At 45.2% G+C, this 20,928-nt stretch overlaps 2 protein-coding genes across 2 annotated transcripts; one reads left to right on the top strand and one right to left on the bottom strand.

Annotated features, from left to right (window-relative positions):
* Positions 1-1,142: 1,142 nt before the first annotated feature.
* On the top strand, positions 1,143-6,055 carry dla (deltaA). The gene is made up of 10 exons (XM_041933678.1): positions 1,143-1,196; positions 1,328-1,630; positions 1,913-1,973; positions 2,072-2,329; positions 3,371-3,431; positions 3,536-3,666; positions 4,438-4,607; positions 4,820-5,036; positions 5,175-5,916; positions 6,019-6,055. Exons 1-10 carry the CDS (start codon positions 1,143-1,145, stop codon positions 6,053-6,055), a joined length of 2,034 nt encoding a protein of 677 aa, XP_041789612.1.
* Positions 6,056-11,690: 5,635 nt separating this feature from the next.
* On the bottom strand, positions 11,691-20,330 carry zbtb45 (zinc finger and BTB domain containing 45). Its single transcript, XM_041933829.1, has 6 exons — positions 20,103-20,330; positions 17,631-18,953; positions 17,125-17,259; positions 15,228-15,368; positions 13,561-13,834; positions 11,691-12,655 (listed from the first exon to the last, which is right to left on the bottom strand). The coding sequence occupies exons 2-6, from the start codon at positions 18,675-18,677 to the stop codon at positions 12,237-12,239; spliced, it is 2,016 nt and encodes a 671-aa protein (XP_041789763.1). The 5' UTR covers positions 18,678-18,953; positions 20,103-20,330; the 3' UTR covers positions 11,691-12,236.
* Between the last annotated feature and the right edge of the window lie 598 nt (positions 20,331-20,928).

Genomic DNA, 20,928 nt, shown 5'->3' with positions numbered 1-20,928 from the left:
CCAGTGAGGCAGCAGCTGGAGGGATCAATTCAACCACATGCCATCAACATCCTGTCAGAAGGGAATGGTGTGTAGGTGGTTCAAAACTCTTTACATTTTGGTTCAGAGCAACTTCTTGAATCCGCAGAGATTAGAAGACTGAAACGTTTCCATCCTTTTCATTTATAGGGTTGATGTATGATCTCCAAACAACCACAAAAGTAAACAAACAGTCCGTTTGATCCCTCCTAATCCTGTAAATGTTGTGGTAACAGCCTCTAAGGATGCTCTCCCAAACCTGTGAATTCACTCGGCATTTCTGAAAGGTTTTATTAACTTTATCCCTTTCCCTCAACAGGTTGTCTGACGCCTTTTCCTTCGCCTATGGGAGTCATAGCTTTCTTTCAAAGTTTCACTTCTTATTTGGTCGAGATGCTTTCACACGTCTCCATTTTGGGCTCAGATATTAACGCTGTGTGTGCTGCACTGGTGCTGGGGTAAAGGGAGGCTGTTGGGGTACTTGTATGGGATCCCATTGTGGAGAGCCTGGCCAGATTGGGAGGTGAAGTCAGGGAGGAGGAGGAGGAGGGGTCCATTTGCATGTTATTACCATAGCATGTGTCAGGCCGTATATAACAGGCTGCAGGCGGCCTTGGCTGGAGACAGACGCACAGTTCACAGTGAGGAAAGACATTAGGAGGAAGAAGGAAGCATGTTGGACCAGTGACAAATCTGTCCTTGGGTTAGACCAAGACCTTCACACAAAAAGCTACTTCCTAAAATTTGCCACTTTCTTCACAAAACAACAAACAAACAAGGAACCATCTTTTTTCTCTCTCTTTACGCATTGGATTAACGCTTTATAACGGAACTGGAGGACTTGCCTGTTTTGTATCTCCCACCGCGCACTCGCACAAGTCCACATATCTTGTTTTTTTTATATTTAAAGGTTTGGGATTTATCCTTTTTTGTTGCTCGGGACATGAATGAGAGCGGCGTGGCTGACAGCGGCAGCAGTTGATGAGAAAACCCCGTGAGGCGACAGAAACGTGCTCAATGCATCTTCCTCAGAGGGATTGAACAGGAGGAGGCACCCTGAGGACAAGCCGAGCCCCGAGACTTTTTACTCTATTTATTTATTATTTATTATGTATTTATTTAATATGGGGCGCGTCATCCTGCTGACTCTTGCCGTCATGTCCATGTTGCTGTGCCAGGTAAGACACTGAATTTCTATTTCTTCCAAACAATGAACCATCACCCCCCCTCCCTCCCCTCCCACCACAACACTCACTCATACACAAGCGCGACTGTGCGTGGAGTTAAGATAAGTTGCTTTCCTCCGCAGGGGTTTTGTTCAGGAGTTTTTGAGCTGAAGTTGCAGGAGTTCCTAAACAAGAAGGGAGTACAGGGCAACAAAAACTGCTGTAAGGGAGGCCTGACCTCGTCTTTCCAGCAGCAGTGCGAATGTCAAACCTTCTTCAGGATCTGTCTGAAGCACTACCAGCCCAACGCCTCCCCGGAGCCTCCGTGCACCTACGGCGGCGCTGTGACGCCCGTGCTCGGCTCTAATTCGTTCCAGGTCCCCGATGTCATCCCGGAGAGTTCCTTCACCAACCCCATCAGGATTAACTTCGGCTTCACGTGGCCGGTAAGTGCAGCCATTCATGTCCATTTCTCTGCGATAGAAGTGAAGGCAGCGACGTCGCGCCTTTTTTTGGGGGTAAATCCGTGCGTAAAAGGCATTGCAGCACGACTTCTAACCGCAATCTAAGGTCCTTAAGAGCGCACAGAGTTTACAGGTATTTAGTTTCATCGGATCAGTTTGCATTAAGCACAGTGGGTGTATGGCACAAACGCCTCAGGCCTTTGCTTGATGTTATCGCCACATCTCCGCTGGCCACCTGTCTCACGAAGCCATTTGTGTTCCCAGGGGACCTTCTCGCTGATCATTGAGGCATTACACACCGACTCCAAAGACGACCTCTCCACAGGTAGGAAATAAACACCCTTCCCGTTTCAGTCTTTATCACATTCACGCACTTGTCCATCCCTTAACCGCTAATTTTCCGCCTCCACGTGTGCGCTTTAGAGAACCCAGACCGCGTTATCAGCACCATGACCACGCAGAGGCATCTAACAGTGGGAGAGGACTGGTCTCAGGACCTGCACACCGGCGGCAGGACGGAGCTCAAGTACTCCTACCGCTTCGTGTGCGACGAGCACTACTACGGGGACGGCTGCTCGGTGTTCTGCCGGCCGAGAGACGACGCCTTCGGCCACTTCACCTGTGGAGAGCGCGGGGAGATTGTGTGCGACGCGGGGTGGAAGGGACAGTACTGCACTGAACGTGAGTTTAAAAAAAAGAAAAAAACTCTCTTGTATTAGGAGAATGTGCAGGTGTGTGTGCGAGGTCCTGAAAACTGTGAGGAGTAATATTAAAATATACTTCAAGAGACAATAAATGTTCACTTTGGATATGGTGTTTCGCCTCAAATCATTTGAGACGAAACACCATAAAGTTGCCTTAAACTTGAGATAATGCAGGAGTTTGGAGTATTACTGGTTTTAAGAGGAGAAAACGTGAAGTATAAAAAGTAAATTTTTATGTTGGGTTTGTAATCAGATCCTCTGAGTGCCGTTAGAAGGCAACTTGTGCGTAAACAGCACACGCGCCCCCCCTTCCCTCCCTCCCACACACACACACACACACACACACACACACGCACACACACACACACGACCACTTGATTTATTCTAAGGAAAGTTTTTGGGAATAATCTCACGCGTGCCATAAATTTACATGCTACCTTCCGATTCGTTACTCTCGGAGTGGGCCGGGCGCTGATTGGCCGAGGAGGGGGAGGTATTGTTTGAAGTGGGCAGCTGCCGGCAGAGAGGAGACAATGGAGCAGCTGTCGCGCACTGGCAACACACTCGCCAGCTGTCCACTCTTATCTGCCCCAATCCGAGACATTAAGGGGAGTGAGTGAGTGTGTGTGTGTGTGTGTGTGTGTGTGTGTGTGTGCACAGAATGAATAAAAGAGTTTTGACCCGCAGCAAAGAAGAAAAAAGAGGGTGGTGGGGTGGGTTGAGGGGGTCTGTGTGTGAGTGTGTGTGTACACTCTGTGGCACACACACATTCACACACTCCCTCCTTTGTCTCAGCACTATGTTAAGCAGAAAATTCTTCCACGGTGATAAGGAGATTGAGTTGAAGATAACAGCTAAAGGGTTTAGGAGCCCCTCCTTTCTTTTATTTTAATGACTTTGTTGGGCTTCAGGTGATTCGTTTTATGTCTTCAAGTGCAAAATCTAACAAAGAACCTGTATTTGTTTTTCCTGCCTCAGTGCGACTAAAAGCGTTCTTCTCCTTTCTCTTCCTGCACAGCGATCTGCCTGCCGGGCTGTGACGAAGAGCACGGCTTCTGTGAAAAACCCGGAGAGTGCAAGTAAGTTTTCTCCACCAGCTCACTGGGGCATCAATTAATTAGTGGGACGCATGAGGTAATGTGAGTGGACTGACCGGTGTTGCCTCCTAATTGGACAACAACAGGTGCAGAGTGGGATTCAAAGGCCGCTACTGCGACGAGTGCATTCGTTACCCGGGCTGCCTCCATGGGACCTGCCAGCAGCCCTGGCAGTGCAACTGTCAGGAGGGCTGGGGGGGACTCTTCTGCAACCAAGGTGAGGAGAGAGTGTGTGGTGAGAGCTGGGGGGGTAGCGAGTGATGAGCAAAGACAGAAAGGCAGGAAACCAGAAAGCACTCGGGTGATTTGTTGGTTGTCCAGGTGTTCAGGTTAAAACCAGGCTAAGTTAGGTTAAAAAGTTAAAGTTAAGGTAGCATAAAAATCTTAATTTAACAGCATTCTGATGAAAACATTTCAAGGAGAAACAGGCCCTAACTACATCTGGAAGAGTATTTATTGAAATGCTGTTTAAACATAAACTTCATGTAGTAGAGAAAGTCTCTAAAAAGTCTCATTTCACCAAGATGCCTAAACACCTCTGAACCAGCAAATCGCCACATCCGTGTTTCTGGGTTTACCTCAGCTGTAAATGACTGGCACAATGCTTGCTGGGAAGACAGAGAGGGGCATCAGAAAGTGGACAAAGTGTTCTTGAGGCCAAGTTTTACAAAGCTCTGCCCAGGATCTTTGCTTTATGTCATCATACTCTGGTCTTCCATCACTGAATACTGTTTAGTAAAGTTTAAGAGAGACAGAATAAGGCATCAATAAAAGACATCAGCACTGTGGCAAAGAAACAACAACAGAGCAGCAGTTGTCTGGAAATGAACAGCACAGACAGGAGGCCAGGAACAGGAAACAAAAAACCCCTGGAGGAGGAGAAAGAGTCGAGTGTGCCGGAGGACAAAAAGGCATTCTGTCGCTGCTGCTGTTGTCCTGCCATGTGTTGTGCTGTGGCTAATCCACATGTGCTGCTATGTCTTTCCAGATCTCAACTACTGCACTCACCACAAGCCCTGCATGAATGGAGCCACTTGTAGCAACACTGGTCAGGGCAGCTACACCTGTTCCTGCAAGCCTGGCTTCACTGGGGCCAGCTGTGAGATCCAGGTCAACGAATGTGCAGGAAACCCCTGTCGCAACGGAGGAAGCTGCACTGTAAGAGTCATTCGCTCTTCTTAAATGATCTTGGAGTGAGAATAGTGACATCCTGTGAACTGTGGCTCGTTGCCGAGGCAGAAAAGCCTCTAAATGTAATTATGAAACAACCGAGCAGCATGCAGCACAGAGATTCAAAAGAGCGCAGTTTGTAGCAGCTTCAGTTGCGAGACAGATCTTGATGTCAGGCCTGTTCTATTTTCTCCCCACAGGATTTGGAAAACACATATACCTGCACTTGCCCTCACGGTTTCTATGGCAACAACTGCGAGCTGAGCGCCATGACGTGTGCGGATGGGCCCTGCTCCAACGGTGGCCGCTGTGCTGACAACCCTGACGGAGGCTACTTCTGCCAGTGCCCCACAGGCTACGCAGGGTTCAACTGCGAGAAGAAGATTGACCACTGCACCTCCAGCCCCTGCTCCAATGGTAAGACAGACTGACCCCACAGAATTTCTCTTCACTCTTAAAGATCTGCAGATTGCTTTCAGTGTGGCTTGAATGGCAATCATCATATAAGGTGCGTCATTCCAACTTACTGACCACCATCCTTATCTCTGTTCTCAGGTGCACGTTGTGTGGATCTTGTCAACTCGTACCTGTGTCAGTGTCCAGATGGTTTCACTGGCATGAACTGTGACCACACTGGGGATGAGTGTTCGATGTACCCCTGCCAAAACGGCGGGACATGCCAGGAAGGTCCTAACGGCTACACCTGCACCTGCCCACCGGGATATACTGGCCGCAACTGCAGCTCACCCATCAGCCGCTGTGAACACAACCCTTGCCACAACGGTGCCACCTGCCACGAGAGAAACAACCGCTACGTCTGCGCATGTGTTCCTGGCTACGGTGGCAGAAACTGCCAGTTCTTGCTTCCAGAGCATGCTGCGATCCGCGGGTCAGAGGTGCCCTGGATGGCCGTCGGGTCTGGCGTGGCCCTGGTGCTGCTGCTGCTGGCAGGATGCGCTGTGCTTGTTGGATTTTTCCGTTCAAAAAAGCAGCGCAGCAGTCAAATAGAAACTGCCGGTGAGGGAGAGACAATTAATAACCTGACTAACAACTGTCACCGCAGTGACAGGGACCTGGCGGTCAGCGTGATGCCGACACCGGGCGTCAAAAACATCAACAAGAAGATGGACTTCTGCAGCGGTGACCCTGATGAAGGATCTTCACCGGGGAGGAGCAGCTACAAGAGCCGCCATCCGCCTGCAGACTACAACCTCGTACACGAGGTCAACTACGAGCAGGCGGCCAAAGAGGCCATGCTGGAGGCGGCCTGCGAGGACAAGTGCCAATCCCTGGACTCGTTTGAGTTTGAGGAGAAACGCAGCAAACGTTTAAAATGGTAAATATTTGTTACTGAAAAGTCAACAGTCTCTCGAACAACATGTGGCGCCGAGGCTGTCAGAACGATGACGCTAACAACTTTTTTCTTTCTTTCCTAAAGCGATGCATCAGAAAAGAAAGCCCCAGAAATGTCTGCATGTGCGGACACCAAGTACAAATCTGTGTTTGTGATGTCAGAGGAAAAGGACGAATGTATAATAGCAACTGAGGTGAGTTTCGTATGTTCTCCTTTGTTTTAGCTTTCAGCGCAACAAGACTTCCGCCTGTGTCTGAATGACCAACAAACACTCATGTTTTTTGTCGTCTTGTGTGTCTGCAGGTGTAACGAGCCACCAATGGGCTGCCCGTTGCTCATTTGCTCTATAGGAGAGTTTTTATACTCCTTCAGATGCTGCTCTTACCCTAGGGGGAGGTGTCCCGCCTTGAGACTGCTGCTGATACTGAGACGTTTAACTGATATTCAGAGTGAGCTGGTTCTCTACTGGAAACTAAGCGCAGGCAGCGGCGGCCTGTGGGATAAGAACTGGCAGGGTAAAAAAAAAAAGTTTACGGTTGAAAGTAAACTGCCATTTAGCTTTCTGTTCTGCCTTTTTTGGGGGGGAGAGGGGGTAAAAAATAACCTATAAACGGACACTGTCTCGTGGCGATAACGTGCGATGCTACGATTCTTGTTTTTGCAACATTTGCACCCGGGCCTTTTCTCTAACCCACACGCCGTTGCTGAGCGCAGGAACTGCATCAAACGGTGGATGTTTGGCCATAGTGGCCTGTTCTTCATGAGGCTGTTCACGTGGGCTGTGCACCCATCACTACACCTGTGAAGACTGTATGTATACTTGATCACTGTGTTAACTGAAGTGCGTTTTCTTCCCGAAGCCCTCCAAACCATGTATGACATAGTATTGTTCTTTTTTTCCTTTCTGGGACACGAAAACTTTGTCTTAATTAAAAAAAAAATGTTGCTTTTTGATACAGACTGTCCTTTTGTAAAATAAAGAACGAAAAAAAACAAGAAAAAAGTTATGATTTAAATTTATGATTTAATTTAAGTTAATTTAATGATTTTGTGTTATTTTTATTTTGTATTGTATATTTGTGATGTTTGTTATGATTATTTAAGTTGGCTTTTTTAATGATGATATTTGCAAAGGCACTTCAGGTCAATGGGACTTTTTTTAAGAAAATGTTATTTAAGAGGGATTGTACTGTACAAATTGTTATGTTACTGTCTCCTTTGCCGTTTTTGAATGAAGGAATTAGCCAAGACTATTTTTCCAAATAAATATTCCTAAACGTGAAATTCTAATTGCGTCCAACTTTTGTTTTGTCCATCTGCAAGCACTCTGAAAAACACTTCTTTAGGGGTCTGTGAGCAAAGTTAATCAGTAACATCTGTTGTCTTCCCCTGGCGACCCCATAGTGGGCTTTTCTATGCCGACACTGTTGGCTACTGCCAGAAGTTGAAAGTGTCTCCCTGGAGACGGGAGAGGGGGCCTATTCATAAAAAACAATGTCCCTACGCTAGATTTACCACTCCTATTTCTCCCCCTGAAGAACAAGTCAGGTAATTCAAGGCTTTAAAATTCAGATCAATGCAGAGTAACGCCTACTGGACATCCAACTCTTTGGGTTTTGGTTTTCCACCAAAAATAACTTGAGTGGCTTTTTTTTCTCACCGATATCTGCAGCTTCTCCTTCTCCCTGCAGCAAAGTTTTCATATCTGAACATAGCCATCATGTACGAGAGGACACAAACCTGCCAGTCTGCATTTAGATTTTTTTTAACAATTAGCTCTTTAAGTTCCCCTCAGTTTTCTTTCTTAATTGCCCCACAAAGACGCTGATTGTATTTAGACACAAATAACTGTAAATCATCAGCCCGGTAGAGTTGGCCTCTGGAGGGGTTTATAACCCCGCGGCATTATGGGAACAGACTTCAGCAGACAATGATGGAATTGACAATGGGGCACACAAAAGGCCACCCTTGGGAGAGCCTGCGTGTCCCTCGGCATGCTGGGAGAAAGAGAGTAACAGGAACAGATGTTGTTGAGTAACAGATGCCTTCTGGCCAGAGTTCAGCCCGACCAGCCAGACCTTCAAAGGCCCGAGCTGCAGGAAAAAAACAAAAAGAATATCTATGGGCTTCAAGAAAAGACAGCTTCTACGTTGTCTTCCTGATAAAGATGTTGGGATTTTGTCAAAACTGTTGACAATTAAAGTTTTATCTGATTGACTAATTCATGAACTGACTAATTGCTTCAGCTCTAAAAATAAAATTGTTCTTGATGCTGCGCTTTCATAAGAATAAAGATGTATTTCTGGAAAAGCTTTTTTTTTATTTAAAATTTTGTTCAAACAACCTAATAACTTTAAAAAATAAGTTTTTACTCTGTTCACCAAATGAAATATAAGTGATCAGTTATTGGTAAAAATATGACAACTGATTGCTGCGACCTCACAGGGCTTCAAGAAACTGTCCTCACATCAGTGACTAAATACAATACAGCCAAGTCTGGTATTTACGTGCAATTTGAGGTACTTGAACTGTACTCGGGCACTTTTTAAGCTACTTCACACTTGTGCTTTACAACTTTTCAGGAGCTTATTTTGTGCTTTTTACCTCACATACAGCTACTTTGTTATTATTTTACATACAAAACATATGAGCAGCTTTTAACACAGAACACGTTGTCAACCAGTGCAGATCGACTGGTTAATAATTAATGAAGAGTGATAACTATGTTCACACAGTACACTTTCTGATAATACTATATAGTCTGGTCCAACTTTACTTCAATAAATCTGACACGCAGGCACACACGCACGCACACACACATACACTTTAAGGCTGACTGGAAAAAAAAATGTAAATCCAACGACAGGTGGCTGGCCTGGAGCCATAGAAGACTTTTTATTTGGAGAAAGAAATCTTTGAAATCACTCATTTTTAAAATTCAATTAATTAATTGAGTACAACATCTAAGTTCTCAGAAAAAAGTTAAAATCATGCTTTTTAGTCTTTTTATACATAAAAGATGTGGTTTTACGATGACAAGTGATTTTTTATAAAATGACTGCTTCTTTTTCTGACATATTTAACCTCTGTTAAAGAAATATTAATGTAGAAAAACAATTAGCAACTTCCCTCCCAATAAAACAAAAAACAGAAAAAAAGGCATAACACAGTACGTTACGATGCGCTGACATGGCTTCAAAGCACACATATTACAGTACTGTACAAGGGTCCGCCTCAGACAAAATGCACCAAAACCACTTCCACTGCTGAGGATAGATCAAACCTCTGAAACAGCTCAACACTGCTTATTTACCAAACCCAGACCTCAGCATGGCAACTGGCAAATGAGGTAAATATTTCCAAAAAAGCACCAAAGGTTTGGCGTTAAAATTTTCATATAGCTTATAACCAACAGTTGGAGGAGTTTCAGTCCAGCTTCTCTTAAACTCTTTTTTTAAAAATCTTTTTTCATCGACAAAGCTGGCGAAACGAACTACTGAATCTGCAAATTAATTTGCAATGTTCAGAGGCCAATGAACACACGCTGCCAGGCCTGCTCCCTGTAAATAAGCAGTTTTTCCACATTCAAATGGGACATTTAATGTCAATATTTAGAGTCAAGTCCAGACGGAAAGGATGTGAATCTACGTCTTTGCTGAACTTGCTTCCTGAAATCAAAGTAAATCTTGATTTAAGTGATGTTTTCATCAATTTTTCTCATCACTCACAAAGTTCTCAAGCTTATAAATGTCTCACTTGTTTGGGAGGCCCACTTATGAAATCATGTCAATTAGAAGGCTCTTACAAAGCTTAAGTAAACTACTGAATATCATATAATGCTTTGACTGACAAACATTAAGGAAAATGAGCAAAAAGCAGGGACACGTAAGGTCTTTTTAAGATCACCTTTTAGGTGTACAAAAGAAACCTAAAACAATCTTAGGCCAAATACTTCAGGGGACAACAACATCTACAGTATGTCTGGCAATATGATGTGCAAACTTAACTGTGCATAGAGATCAAATCGTTTTAAGTATTAATGTGATAACTAACATTATCACTAGTTTGACTTTGTCAAAACTTTTAGGGGTGATTGTACATTTTCATGATTAATTTCATTCTATTAAAACATTAAAAAGTTTTTTTTTCATAGTGCTGCAAGAAAAGCTTTTGTTTTTTTTTTGTTTTTTTTTATGCAACAAACACTTCCCATTTATTATTAACCAGAGCCCCAAAAGACAAACACAAACACTCAATAAAAATCCCAATAAAAATCATTGATTTGTCATAGTTATTCAACCAAGTTCCTCTGAATGGCTCTTTCACTTTAGAAGTATCTTTTTTAAATGTTCTGCCTTAGTTCTGCATCAAAGAATCACATGAGCAACAAATAACAAACTGAGCGCTATAGCGATGTACAGGAATTTTACATAGAAGTACTTTAGTAACTTTCAAAAAGTAAACGGATCTATCTTAGCTTCTGTTTTCACTGTTTCTTCGTTTGATGTAGCTTAAAAGATGTGAAGCATAATGCCTGTCTTTGGACCACAGAGGTAATTGTAGGTGTGTGTGGGTGTGTGTGTGTGTGTGTAAAACATGCTGAAATGTTTCCCAAACATTTCAAATGAGAAAATAGTGTCCCTCCGAGCCGTCAGGGGCTCGTCCTGGTTCGAGGTATATGATCCTGGGGCCGACCAGTGGCGCCTGTGGAAAATGTTACAAAGCTGTCTGATGGATGATGGTGAATTTCATTCACACTGCTGTGCATCACGCCTGCTCCCTCTCCTCTCCACCCCTCCCCTCCCCTCCCTGCTGTAGTCTCACTATGCTCAGACTACTTTTCCTTCCTCATCGAATCATTCATCAACAACCCTCTTTGTCACCCTGCTTTGCTCCTGAATAATGCCGCGCTCCATTCACACTCAGTTCATTTCATTCAGGAAGTGCTTCTTAGTCAAAATAGTCAAAAATGGGAAAAAGTTCCCAACAATGAGGCTCTTAAGGTGTGTTTGAACTAAGAGGGAAGCAAACTTTGCTTTTGTTTCATCTAAGAGAATCTGATCATGTTTTGTAGCCTGTGTTTTCAGCCACAAACGCACATCAGATGGTTTGATAACAGCACACGCTGGCCCGCAGATGAGACAACTCAAAACTCTGAACTTCCAGGACCGACCTCCAGTTCTTAGTTTGATGCACAAAATTCAGGTCATCAGCCACTCGGTAGCTGGCAAGTTAGCTAGGTGCCATTATTTTTGTGAGGGTAAGAGACGCACAGCATGTTCTGAAGGATAAAAAGTACCAAATCATATTGCAGTTACATTAGACAAGCTCCCACTTACAGGTAGTTCATATTTACATCAGAACATGCTGAAAACTTGGCTTTTTTTAATGGTTTTATAACTCAACCGGTTATTACAACATTTTATTCAGCCACTTTGCTGAGATCTCAAGTTAAACTAATTGCTACATCAGGAATCAGCAGTTGGAGCACTTGGTTGTAAACAAACCAACTTCACACGTTCTTGCACTTATAGTGACGCTGAACTGAATGAACTCCAATTCTCAGCCTGAATGAAATGAACTGAGGGGGAATGAAACTCTGCAACCCCCCCCCCCACCAAACTCTTCCTTCGCCTTATTTTCTCTAACTTGCATCCCCAATATAACCCCAATTCCCATCCCACCCTCATCCCCACCTAGAAATCCTATGCCTCCCCTCGCCCTCACCCACTCCCAAACCTGCTCTGTACTCCTAACCTCTTTGGTGACTCTCTGGTGTCGAGGGACAGGGTTCCTACATGTTCTCCAATTCAAAATTCAAGACTTCTTCACCTCTCCACCAAAAAAAACACAACTTTTTGGCTGGATTTTGGATGGCTGTTCAACAAGCTGTGTGATTGCTAGCAATGTCGCTCTTATGATTCGTCGTCACAGCAACAAATGTCACAACACAGGGAATGACAGTAGGACTACAACTACCTAAGCTGGGCTTCTGGGGAGGGAACAACTATTTTTACAAACTTTTCCTGGGTTTTTGTGCAATTCCAAAACACCTTTAAAATTTACATCATATTTTCTAACTTCAAAAGCCTTTCCAGCCCTCTGTAGGAACCCTGATTGAAGGTGTCATTGAGCTAAAACAACGGGAACCTGTAAGAGCTGTTCCCACCAGAACAAAAGATCGACAAGGCTGTTAGGACCAATTAAGTGTCGGTTCAAGGAATGGGCTCACTAACCTCCCCTGTATCTCCCCTTCTCTCTCTCTAGGTGGAGGAAGCTCCGTGGCTGGGCATGTTGGCCATGCTGCCGACCATGCCAGCCGCGCCAGCCATACCTGAGGGCCCTCCCAGAGCCGGAGGACTGTGCTTGTTGGGTGAGGTCATGTCGGGCCCACGCCCCTGGCCTTGGCCCTGGGCCTGGGGGGCGTGGTGGGCGTGCTGCAGGGCATGGCGCTCCAGCAAGGTGCGGTGGGTGAAGGCCCGGTGGCACACGTTGCACTGGAAGGTGCGCTCGGCACGGTGGGTGCGCATGTGCACGTTGAGCGAGCTTTTCTGGGTGAAGCGCTTGCCGCACATGGAGCACTGGAAGGCCCTGACACCAGTGTGCACCACCATGTGTTTGAGGAGGTAGTCACGCAGGGAGAAGGAGCGCCAGCAGATGGAGCACTGATGAGGTTTCTGACCTGGAGGGACAGGTATGTACGCACAGAGCACACACAAACAAAGACACACACAGAGCATTTTCAATTTTCAATTCACACTTGTGTCTGATGTGATGTGCAGCAACGCAGCACAGTTCATTACATTCAAGATCAACTTAACTACTGTAAGTCTAATATTGGCTGCATTTGTCATTTATTACATCCTCATTACCCAGCCAAAGAGCAGAGTAAAACCCAACTGATATGTTTCTGAATCCAATATTTTTGAGTTTTATTACAGGTTTTCAGTGAAGATCTCCATGCAAAGAATGGCACGGATGGTTGCTATATGAGCACAAACAGCATCCTAAAATGTGACTTTATCTGCTCAGATGCAAAGCGCTCAAAGCTGCTGACAAATGATGTGAGAATTAAAGCTGCATCGACAGTTTTTTTAGCCTCTTTGGGGCAGAAAAACATCAAGCTGACAGACACACAGACTTGACATATTACTCTTAAATTGCTGTGGCTAACATGTTACCAAAGCCTCCCTAGCACCAAGCACCCCTCTTAAGCTCAGGTTTGGTCTCCACCAATTCCACTTTCTTCACCAGCTATTCTCTCACTGTGTCTGTCTGCTGTTTAGTGCTGGGCAGCTCATGTACAGTGACTTTATCTGAGCTTGTTTGCTGAAAACGGCTCCATAGCAGGGTTTGATATGAACGACTTTGATTCAAATCCGACAGTAAATGTGCCGTACAAATAAAACAAAGCGATAAAAGTGACGGAGCTGCAGAGTTTCTCATCGTTCTCTGCAGGTTTGCCACTTAAAACAACCCCTTTCATATTACATTTCATTTGATTTATTGTTCATATAAAAGTTAGGAGACCTTTCACAGTTCAACTGAACAAATAACAAGGTGGAGGAGAAGGGAGGCGTGTCTTACCAGAGTGGATGAACATGTGCTTGCTGTAGTTCTTCCTGGAACGTAAAGATTTGCCACAGTGTGTGCAGTCGAACGAGGTCTCAGATCCCTGGGAGGAAGGGGAGGGGCCCGCAGAGCAGGAGGAGGCGGAGGGAGGCGGGGCCGGCGTCATTGGCGCCGGGGGAGGAGCCTGCTGGCTGGGCTCCGTCCCCGCCATGCTGTCAATCCCACCCATGGGCCCGCCCACGTAAAACGGAGCTGGCTGCGACTGGCTCACTGGGTACTGGAAAAGAAGCTGAGGGCGAGAATAACGTCCGCTGTTAGCGCAGGACGACAAATCGTTCCACTATAAAAATAATAATCTGCTGAACTAATGAACTGTACATGTTTGTTTTGTTTATTTGCTTCTTGGGTTTTATTTAGTTAATTGCCTGCTCTAAAATGACCTAAAATGTCATTTAAATTAAAAACTGAATTACAAGAAGCAGTCTGCAATTCTAAGCAAGACATCTTTGACCAAAAGTAAATTATAATTCAATTTGCCATTTCATTGTTTAATAATTATTGTACAGGGCGACAAATTCAGTGGCACTGATGCTGTTTACATTTACCTTTCCACATGTCATGTGTCTACTCTACGAAACTTCAAATGCAAATGCTACCCTCCTTAGCATTTTCATTTTCAAAGTAAACACAACTGTCAATCAAACTGTGTAGGCGGGAGTATGGGAAAAAAAATCCATCACATTATAACTGACGCCTTCATTTAGCTTTCTGTGTTATCTTTGTGTCATTGTTTTGAGTTGAGTGTTTTTCTTTAATTTTAGTGCCGCATTGCGTTAAATTCCGCTTTCTGTCAATCACCTCATCATAGCAAAAAAAAAAAAAAAAAAACAGAAGAAATGCAGTCAATGTCTGTGCTAAATGAATGCCTTTTAGAGACTGAGCATTTACAATACTCACCTTGTCTTGTATGTGAATGTCATAGGTCCTGAGGGCAAACCAGCCACAAAACTCATTCATTCATAGTTAACCTATCTGCCCCCCAACGCTGTTAAATGTACAGAAATGTCCACAGACAACTCAGTCGCCACCACTCTGCAAAATAGCCTCAGTGTGCTGAGTACTTTAAATCTGTGCGAAGGCGGGGAGAGGCACCCGAAAGAGAGGTCAGCAGGGGTCATGGCAGGGTCAGCCCACCGGTTCCCCGAGCCAAACCCAGCAAGAAAACCAGTTCAACAGATTTTGAATGTTTTAAAATAAAACTCTTACATATTGCTCCTTTAAAGCAGCACTGCAATATGTATCACAAAACATTTGACTGAGATGTAATCTAAAAGTTAATAGCCTACAACTCTACATGACACTGTCATGTCAATGTCAGAGTCAATGTCCCTGCTGATCCTGGTTTATATGCTGGATGATACACACAAAGAAAGAGCTGAAATTTGGAATATTAGCAGAGCAGCATCCAGTCTGACCAGGCGGAATTCTTTGCATCCGTTACTGTCAAGAATATGTTTGTTTTCCAACTGTGACACACTCTGTAACTGTAACTCTGCCTCTGGCACATTCGCATCGCTCTGATAATCTTTCAGCAAATCCAATTTGCAGAAACCTGCTGTAATTGCAGTACAGATTAAAGATTATTAAAGATGTTATCACACTGTATGATGTTTGACACTCACCTGGTTGTTGATGGACTGTGTGGTTGGAGGTGGAGTCAGAGGCTTGTTGACCCTTCCTCTGGGGTTGAAAGCCATGGCCTGAGGAGGTTCACTCTGGGGCCAGAAACTCTCTGAAAACACCCCCTGCTCATCATAGAAATCCTGAAAGAAACACACACACACATACACACACACACTTATTTAAAGATCGTAACACACATCTCTAAGATGTCTCTAAGGTGTTGCTTCAGTTCGGTGATTGTTGAAAAAGTGTACAACCCTCACCTGTTCCATATGTGTAGATCCTGTGTATGTCAGTACTCTAGCTCCTTTGGTGAAACGTGTTCACCTAAGCCCATGTGTGCAAACACATTTCTTAGTACTCCACTGTGTCTCCTTACATGAACAGACCACATCCCTCGCTATTTTTACATTTCCCCCAATCCTACGCATGCACGAGAGCAGACATTACAACAATCAACTGCACTGTGCAGTCCAACCAGTCAAGCTACATAACTGTCAAAACAGAGGTGTGATGAAAGTACACCTTGATGTATGGCCGCAGAGATAATCTGAAAAGAAATGCCGACATAGGTGGAGCTTGTCAAAGGTGAAGCAGCAGAAAATCCCAACATGAGTCAACGCTTTGCTTGTTAGTCAGAGAGGCAGTGGAGTGCAACCAGCCACATAAAGGAAGGCAATATGGATTAAAATCAGTATTTAGTGTATTTTCTGCAAACTCATTTAAAAACCATTTGCATAAATAACCAGAGGGAAATATCTGTTTTTGGTTAACTGACTAAATTCAACATCTGACAAATCAAAACACTTCATCATACTGATACAATGCTGTAAATCCAATATTGTAATAAAGCAGTTCTGAAAACGAATTGGCAACATTGAACAAAATTGGTCTCACAGACCCACCTTTTCCACCTGGTATGAGCACGTGACCTGTATCTGGACAGGTCATCTGGATGATGACATCTGATTACAGACCTTTGGTAATAAAAATTATCAAAATCTCACCTCTGCCTGCTTTGTGATCAGGGCCTGTTTTGCCTAATGTGCAACATACAAGCTGCGATTTCCAGCATGAGATGATAACGTTTCAGTTAGTTTTCCTTTTTTCTAAAGTCTAGTTTTATTTTCATTTCCGTAAACTAAAATCTTTTTGATCACAGTTTTATCATTAAAACCTGAAAAAATATATAATAATCGCATACCATTTTGCAGTGCTACACTTCTAGCAGCGAGGAGCAAGTAGTGCAGTTCTCTATGACTTGGTTTTTAAATAGTCTGTGCTGAGATATGCAAGCAAGAAATCTCTTCACAGCACAACAGGAACGCTGCTCAAAGACAGAAGATTAGATTAATTCAAGGAGTGTCGGGTAAATTGACGATCACGTGCTTTGCATGAAAAACATAACTCCTTAACCCCCTAAATTGAGTGGATTCATCCATCTCCAATCTGACTTACTCTGCAGCACTTTTGAGAAACCTGACAGGCAAAGCTGAATCCTTTTGACTGTGTGGCAGATGTTCCTTGTGTAGTCTGCAGGGTACAGCAGGCTGCGGCATAAACCTGCTCCACCATGTTCCCCCCCTACTTACTTCAGGACTTGTGACAGAAATGCTGAGATTAAATCAAAGACAATAAGGTAAAAGTTTCCCTCTGAAGCAAAATGCAATATTTTCGACCAAAATATTTCCTTGAAATCAAGGCTCAACACTTCAAATCCACAAGATGTTTTGTGCTCTGAACACCTTTCTGCAAGCAGTAGTCAGTAGTCAGCATCAATAAATTATTAAAACGTTCAATAAAAGTGAGCTTTACATGTCTAATATGGTTTTCTTTTATCAGTTGCTCTTTTTCACTTGCTCCCATATCTGCAGCTCATCTCTGAGTTAAACCCACCTGTCCAAAGCCTGCCATGGATTCCTGGGAGCCCTCCTGCTCTCCGGCTCGTCTCCCATCCTCCAAGGCATAGACAGTCCCATCTGTGTCCTGAACCCCTTCATCCTTCACCACCACTCCCTCTCCTCCCAGCACCTAGAGAGAAAAAAGGTCCTTTTCAATTTTGAGTAGTGAAGAAATGATGTTCACAAAAGTGACAGCAGATATAAGAAGATCTATCAGAACAACAGTGCATCGACCCGGCCACAGCCCCTTCAAGCAGGTACTAATTAGTTTAATGACCTACAGTAAATATGCAGAAGTCCATAGAATATCAACAAGGCAATTACTGCAGAAGTTAAGACGAGAGCTTCTCTTCAATTGTGCAAAGTGCAGAAACATCTCAGCTATATACGCCAATGCAGTGTGAGAAGAGGGAAAAGCAGAAAAAGAAAGAAAAGCAAAGCGTTGCAGCTCTGCATGCCTGAAAGCTGTAACCATGGCAACCCTTCCCCTTATCCCTCTACCTGGAGTCTTAGCGGCTGCCTCTGCTTGCGGCTGTGGCTCGCCCCCCTGTCTCTGTCTCCGTCTCTTCCCCGCTCTCTCCCGTCCAAGTCGTCCTCCTCGCTGTATCTGTCCATCCCCACCAGGTCATCAGAGAGGTCAGTTGTATTGCCACGGAGGCTGTCCCTGCCGATGCTGTCCACACTGCCCACACCGGAGCTGCAGCCCGCTGAGAGGTTTCCTGTGCTACTCGTGCTGGCTCCGTTGGCCGACTGTGCCAAGAGGTCTCGGAGCTTGTACCTGACGTCCTGAGTACAGCTGGAGCTCTGCTTCATGAGGATTGTGCCGGCCCCAGAGCCCAGTCCGTCACCTCCACACATGGAGCCAGGGCCCATGTCACCTAGCGGCATCAGACTCACGGTGTTGGCTTGCTCCATTGGGCCCGGGCCGCTATCATTGACGCTAACACCGGCACCCCCCAACCCCCCGCCCATGTTACTTGCCCCACATTCAGCCAGGAAGTTAGAGAACTTTGCGTAACCTCCACCAGAACAGCTCCCACTGCTGCCTCTCTCTGTCCCGTTTCCCCCGCCGCGCTCTTCTTGTTTAGGCAGAACTCCTCCGAGCATCCCTCCTCCCACTGCTGCTGCCGCCGCCGCTGCGGCTGCACTCGCCGCCCCTGCCGCTGCCTTCCTCTGAGAGATGATCTGGGTGCACTCGTCAATGACCGTCTTAATCTGCAGGATGCTGGCAGCAGTGAGGATGCAGAGGGCCTGCGACTGCAGCACCACCAGTGAGCCGCTGTACATGAAATCCACAAGCTGCTTCACGGTTTCGGCGGGCACCAGGGGTGGCACAGAGATTTCAGAGTGGCCCAGCAGCAGCTTGTCCTGGAAGAAGGGGCTGCCAGCTGCCAGGACACAGGCGTGGGCGCGTAGTGAAGCATCATGTATCCGCACCGTCACATCGCAGAAGAGCCCCTCGCGCCGCTGCGTCCGCAGGGCTTCCAGCACCGACTGGCTGGAGTTGTGAAGGTGGATGTAGTGCACGGTCTCTGTGCCGGGCGCCATGGCAGGAGGTGGAGAGTCGCTAGGGATGGGGTGGGAGTGGGGATGGGGGAGGGGGGGTAGGTGTCTGGGGTTTTGCGTCAGCTTGAGGGATAAGGAGGGCAGGGTGGGAAACGGGTACAGTGCATGGGCCACAGTGGGTCCACGTCCCTTCAAACAGTCATGAGTCTGATGGAAGCTTTCAATCTGCTGCTCTGCTGTGTGAGGAGCTGCCTTTGTTGTCCTGAGCGGGAGGGACGTCAAGAGGTCTTTCCAGCAGCTTCACTGTCTGTTCAAACCCTGTTGAAATACATCGTGATCAGAGTGTCTTAACACTAAGCTGTTGAATTACATGTTTACATTTGTCCTGAAACATTAGACCACGAGGGCGATTAATCAATCAACAAAACAGTGGTAATCAAAAAAATAATAATAATCATCAACCATTTTGACAGTTGAGTTTCTAGACTGTAAGGATTTGGTCTTTTTCTTTGTCTTGAATGACTGTACATTGAACATCTTTAGGTTTTCCACTGTTGGTCTGACGAACTGGGAGATTGTGATGAACATTTCTCACCATTTGTCGACATTTTGTCTTATTTAGAATTAAACAATTTATCGAATGATATCAACAGATTATCCGATAATGCCAACAATCGTTATTTGCAGCCCAGGCTTACATTTAGTACACTGATTTGTTTCATGGTTGAGCCATGCCACACAGCTGTAGCTGAAGGTGACAGAGGTGACAACTGAGAAGGTGCTAATTAGGCATCCAATAAGTCGCGTGCATCGCCTGAACACCTGTGATGGACAAATGACAGCACGTGCCGTGCGCGAGTCCGAGCAGGTCAGTTTATTTGGCTTTTCTGCACGGTGGGTGGCCGGTAACGCAACAACGAAGATAATTTGACTACAGTTGTGCTCAAAAGACGGACGGACAATGAAGTAATACAAGCTGAACAATGAAAAACACCCTGTTAATTAAATGTAACTGCCAGTTCCAGTAAATGAGGTACTGACAAGACAACGTTAGCTTCAGCAACAAGCGAACAGGTTAACGGTGACAAGCTAAGTTAACGCTAGCTAGCGTTAGCTGTTGACATTAGCTGCTCAACTCCCGCACGGAAATCTCCACTAAATGCTCACATTTCTGCATGCAAACTGGGCATCGCCATCGACTTAACACGAACGCAAATTGTTAAATGTCGAAAGCAAACTGGCAACGTGCCTAGCATAACATAAAAGCAGCTGTCGGAGCTCGCCCCCACGCTCCAATACAATGCTAACCTAGCTAGATTAATAGCTAGCTAGCGCAAATTGCAGGACACAACTAGTAAAGTTAGCACGCCAGCTAAGACGCTACCACCCTTTTCTGTACAGAGCACGTAAACGCTCATGTGGTTGACAGGTCGTGACATTACATGTCGTTTAATCGTGACCACCTACCTGCTATGTGCAGTGACAGTTCGCCGCTTTTAATTTTCAGGCAGATGGATGCAGCAGGAAGCCCTCTGTACAACGCACCCAACCCGGTGAGAGCTGGAAACAAACACACATTCAAACAAACACACACTCACAGACTCACACACACGGACAGGGATAGGCAGAAAAAAGGATGTGGACTTTCTTCAGCTTAACGGCAGCCAAACGATCAGCAACTGTTAATGCACTGGACACGCAGTATTTCTATCGCAAATACATAAAGGCTCACACCCTTCAAAAAGTAGGACGCACACCTAACGCACATCAGACCTGCCCGCATACAAGTACATGCCAACACACCTGTTCACACCCATACGAGCATACCTTAACAAAAGGATGATACACACAGACAAGCATTGGCTCTCATTTAAATTATGCGGTTGGTTGAAATATATGTGTTATTCATCAGCATAAAGGAAGGGATGGGCGTTAAACAACCTGTAATAATACAAAAAATAATACTACACCATGATGGAATATTTGTTGACAGATGTTGGCAGATGTTCAAATACACAGCTTGCACACAGGGTGTATGGATCTGCATTTCATGGCTAGAAGAGCTTTCGTCCAGTGAGGCATCCTCTTTGTGTCTAGTTGCGGGTGTTAACTTCAGCGACAGTGGCTGCAGGTCTAGTGAACTGTGGAGAGCGAGATTCCAAGAACAGCATGAGCTTTGAAGGAGGAAGACTTGAGACATGAGTGTAACGCACAGGTGAGAAATGTTTCACACACAGTAAATGCTTAAGTGAACTTGTAAGAAGAGTTGAACTGAGGCACATGTAGAAAATAT

Source organism: Chelmon rostratus, chromosome 3 (genome assembly GCF_017976325.1).
Source record: "Chelmon rostratus isolate fCheRos1 chromosome 3, fCheRos1.pri, whole genome shotgun sequence".
In the NCBI taxonomy this organism is placed as follows: domain Eukaryota; kingdom Metazoa; phylum Chordata; class Actinopteri; order Chaetodontiformes; family Chaetodontidae; genus Chelmon; species Chelmon rostratus.
This window is presented reverse-complemented; position numbering and strand designations above follow the sequence as displayed.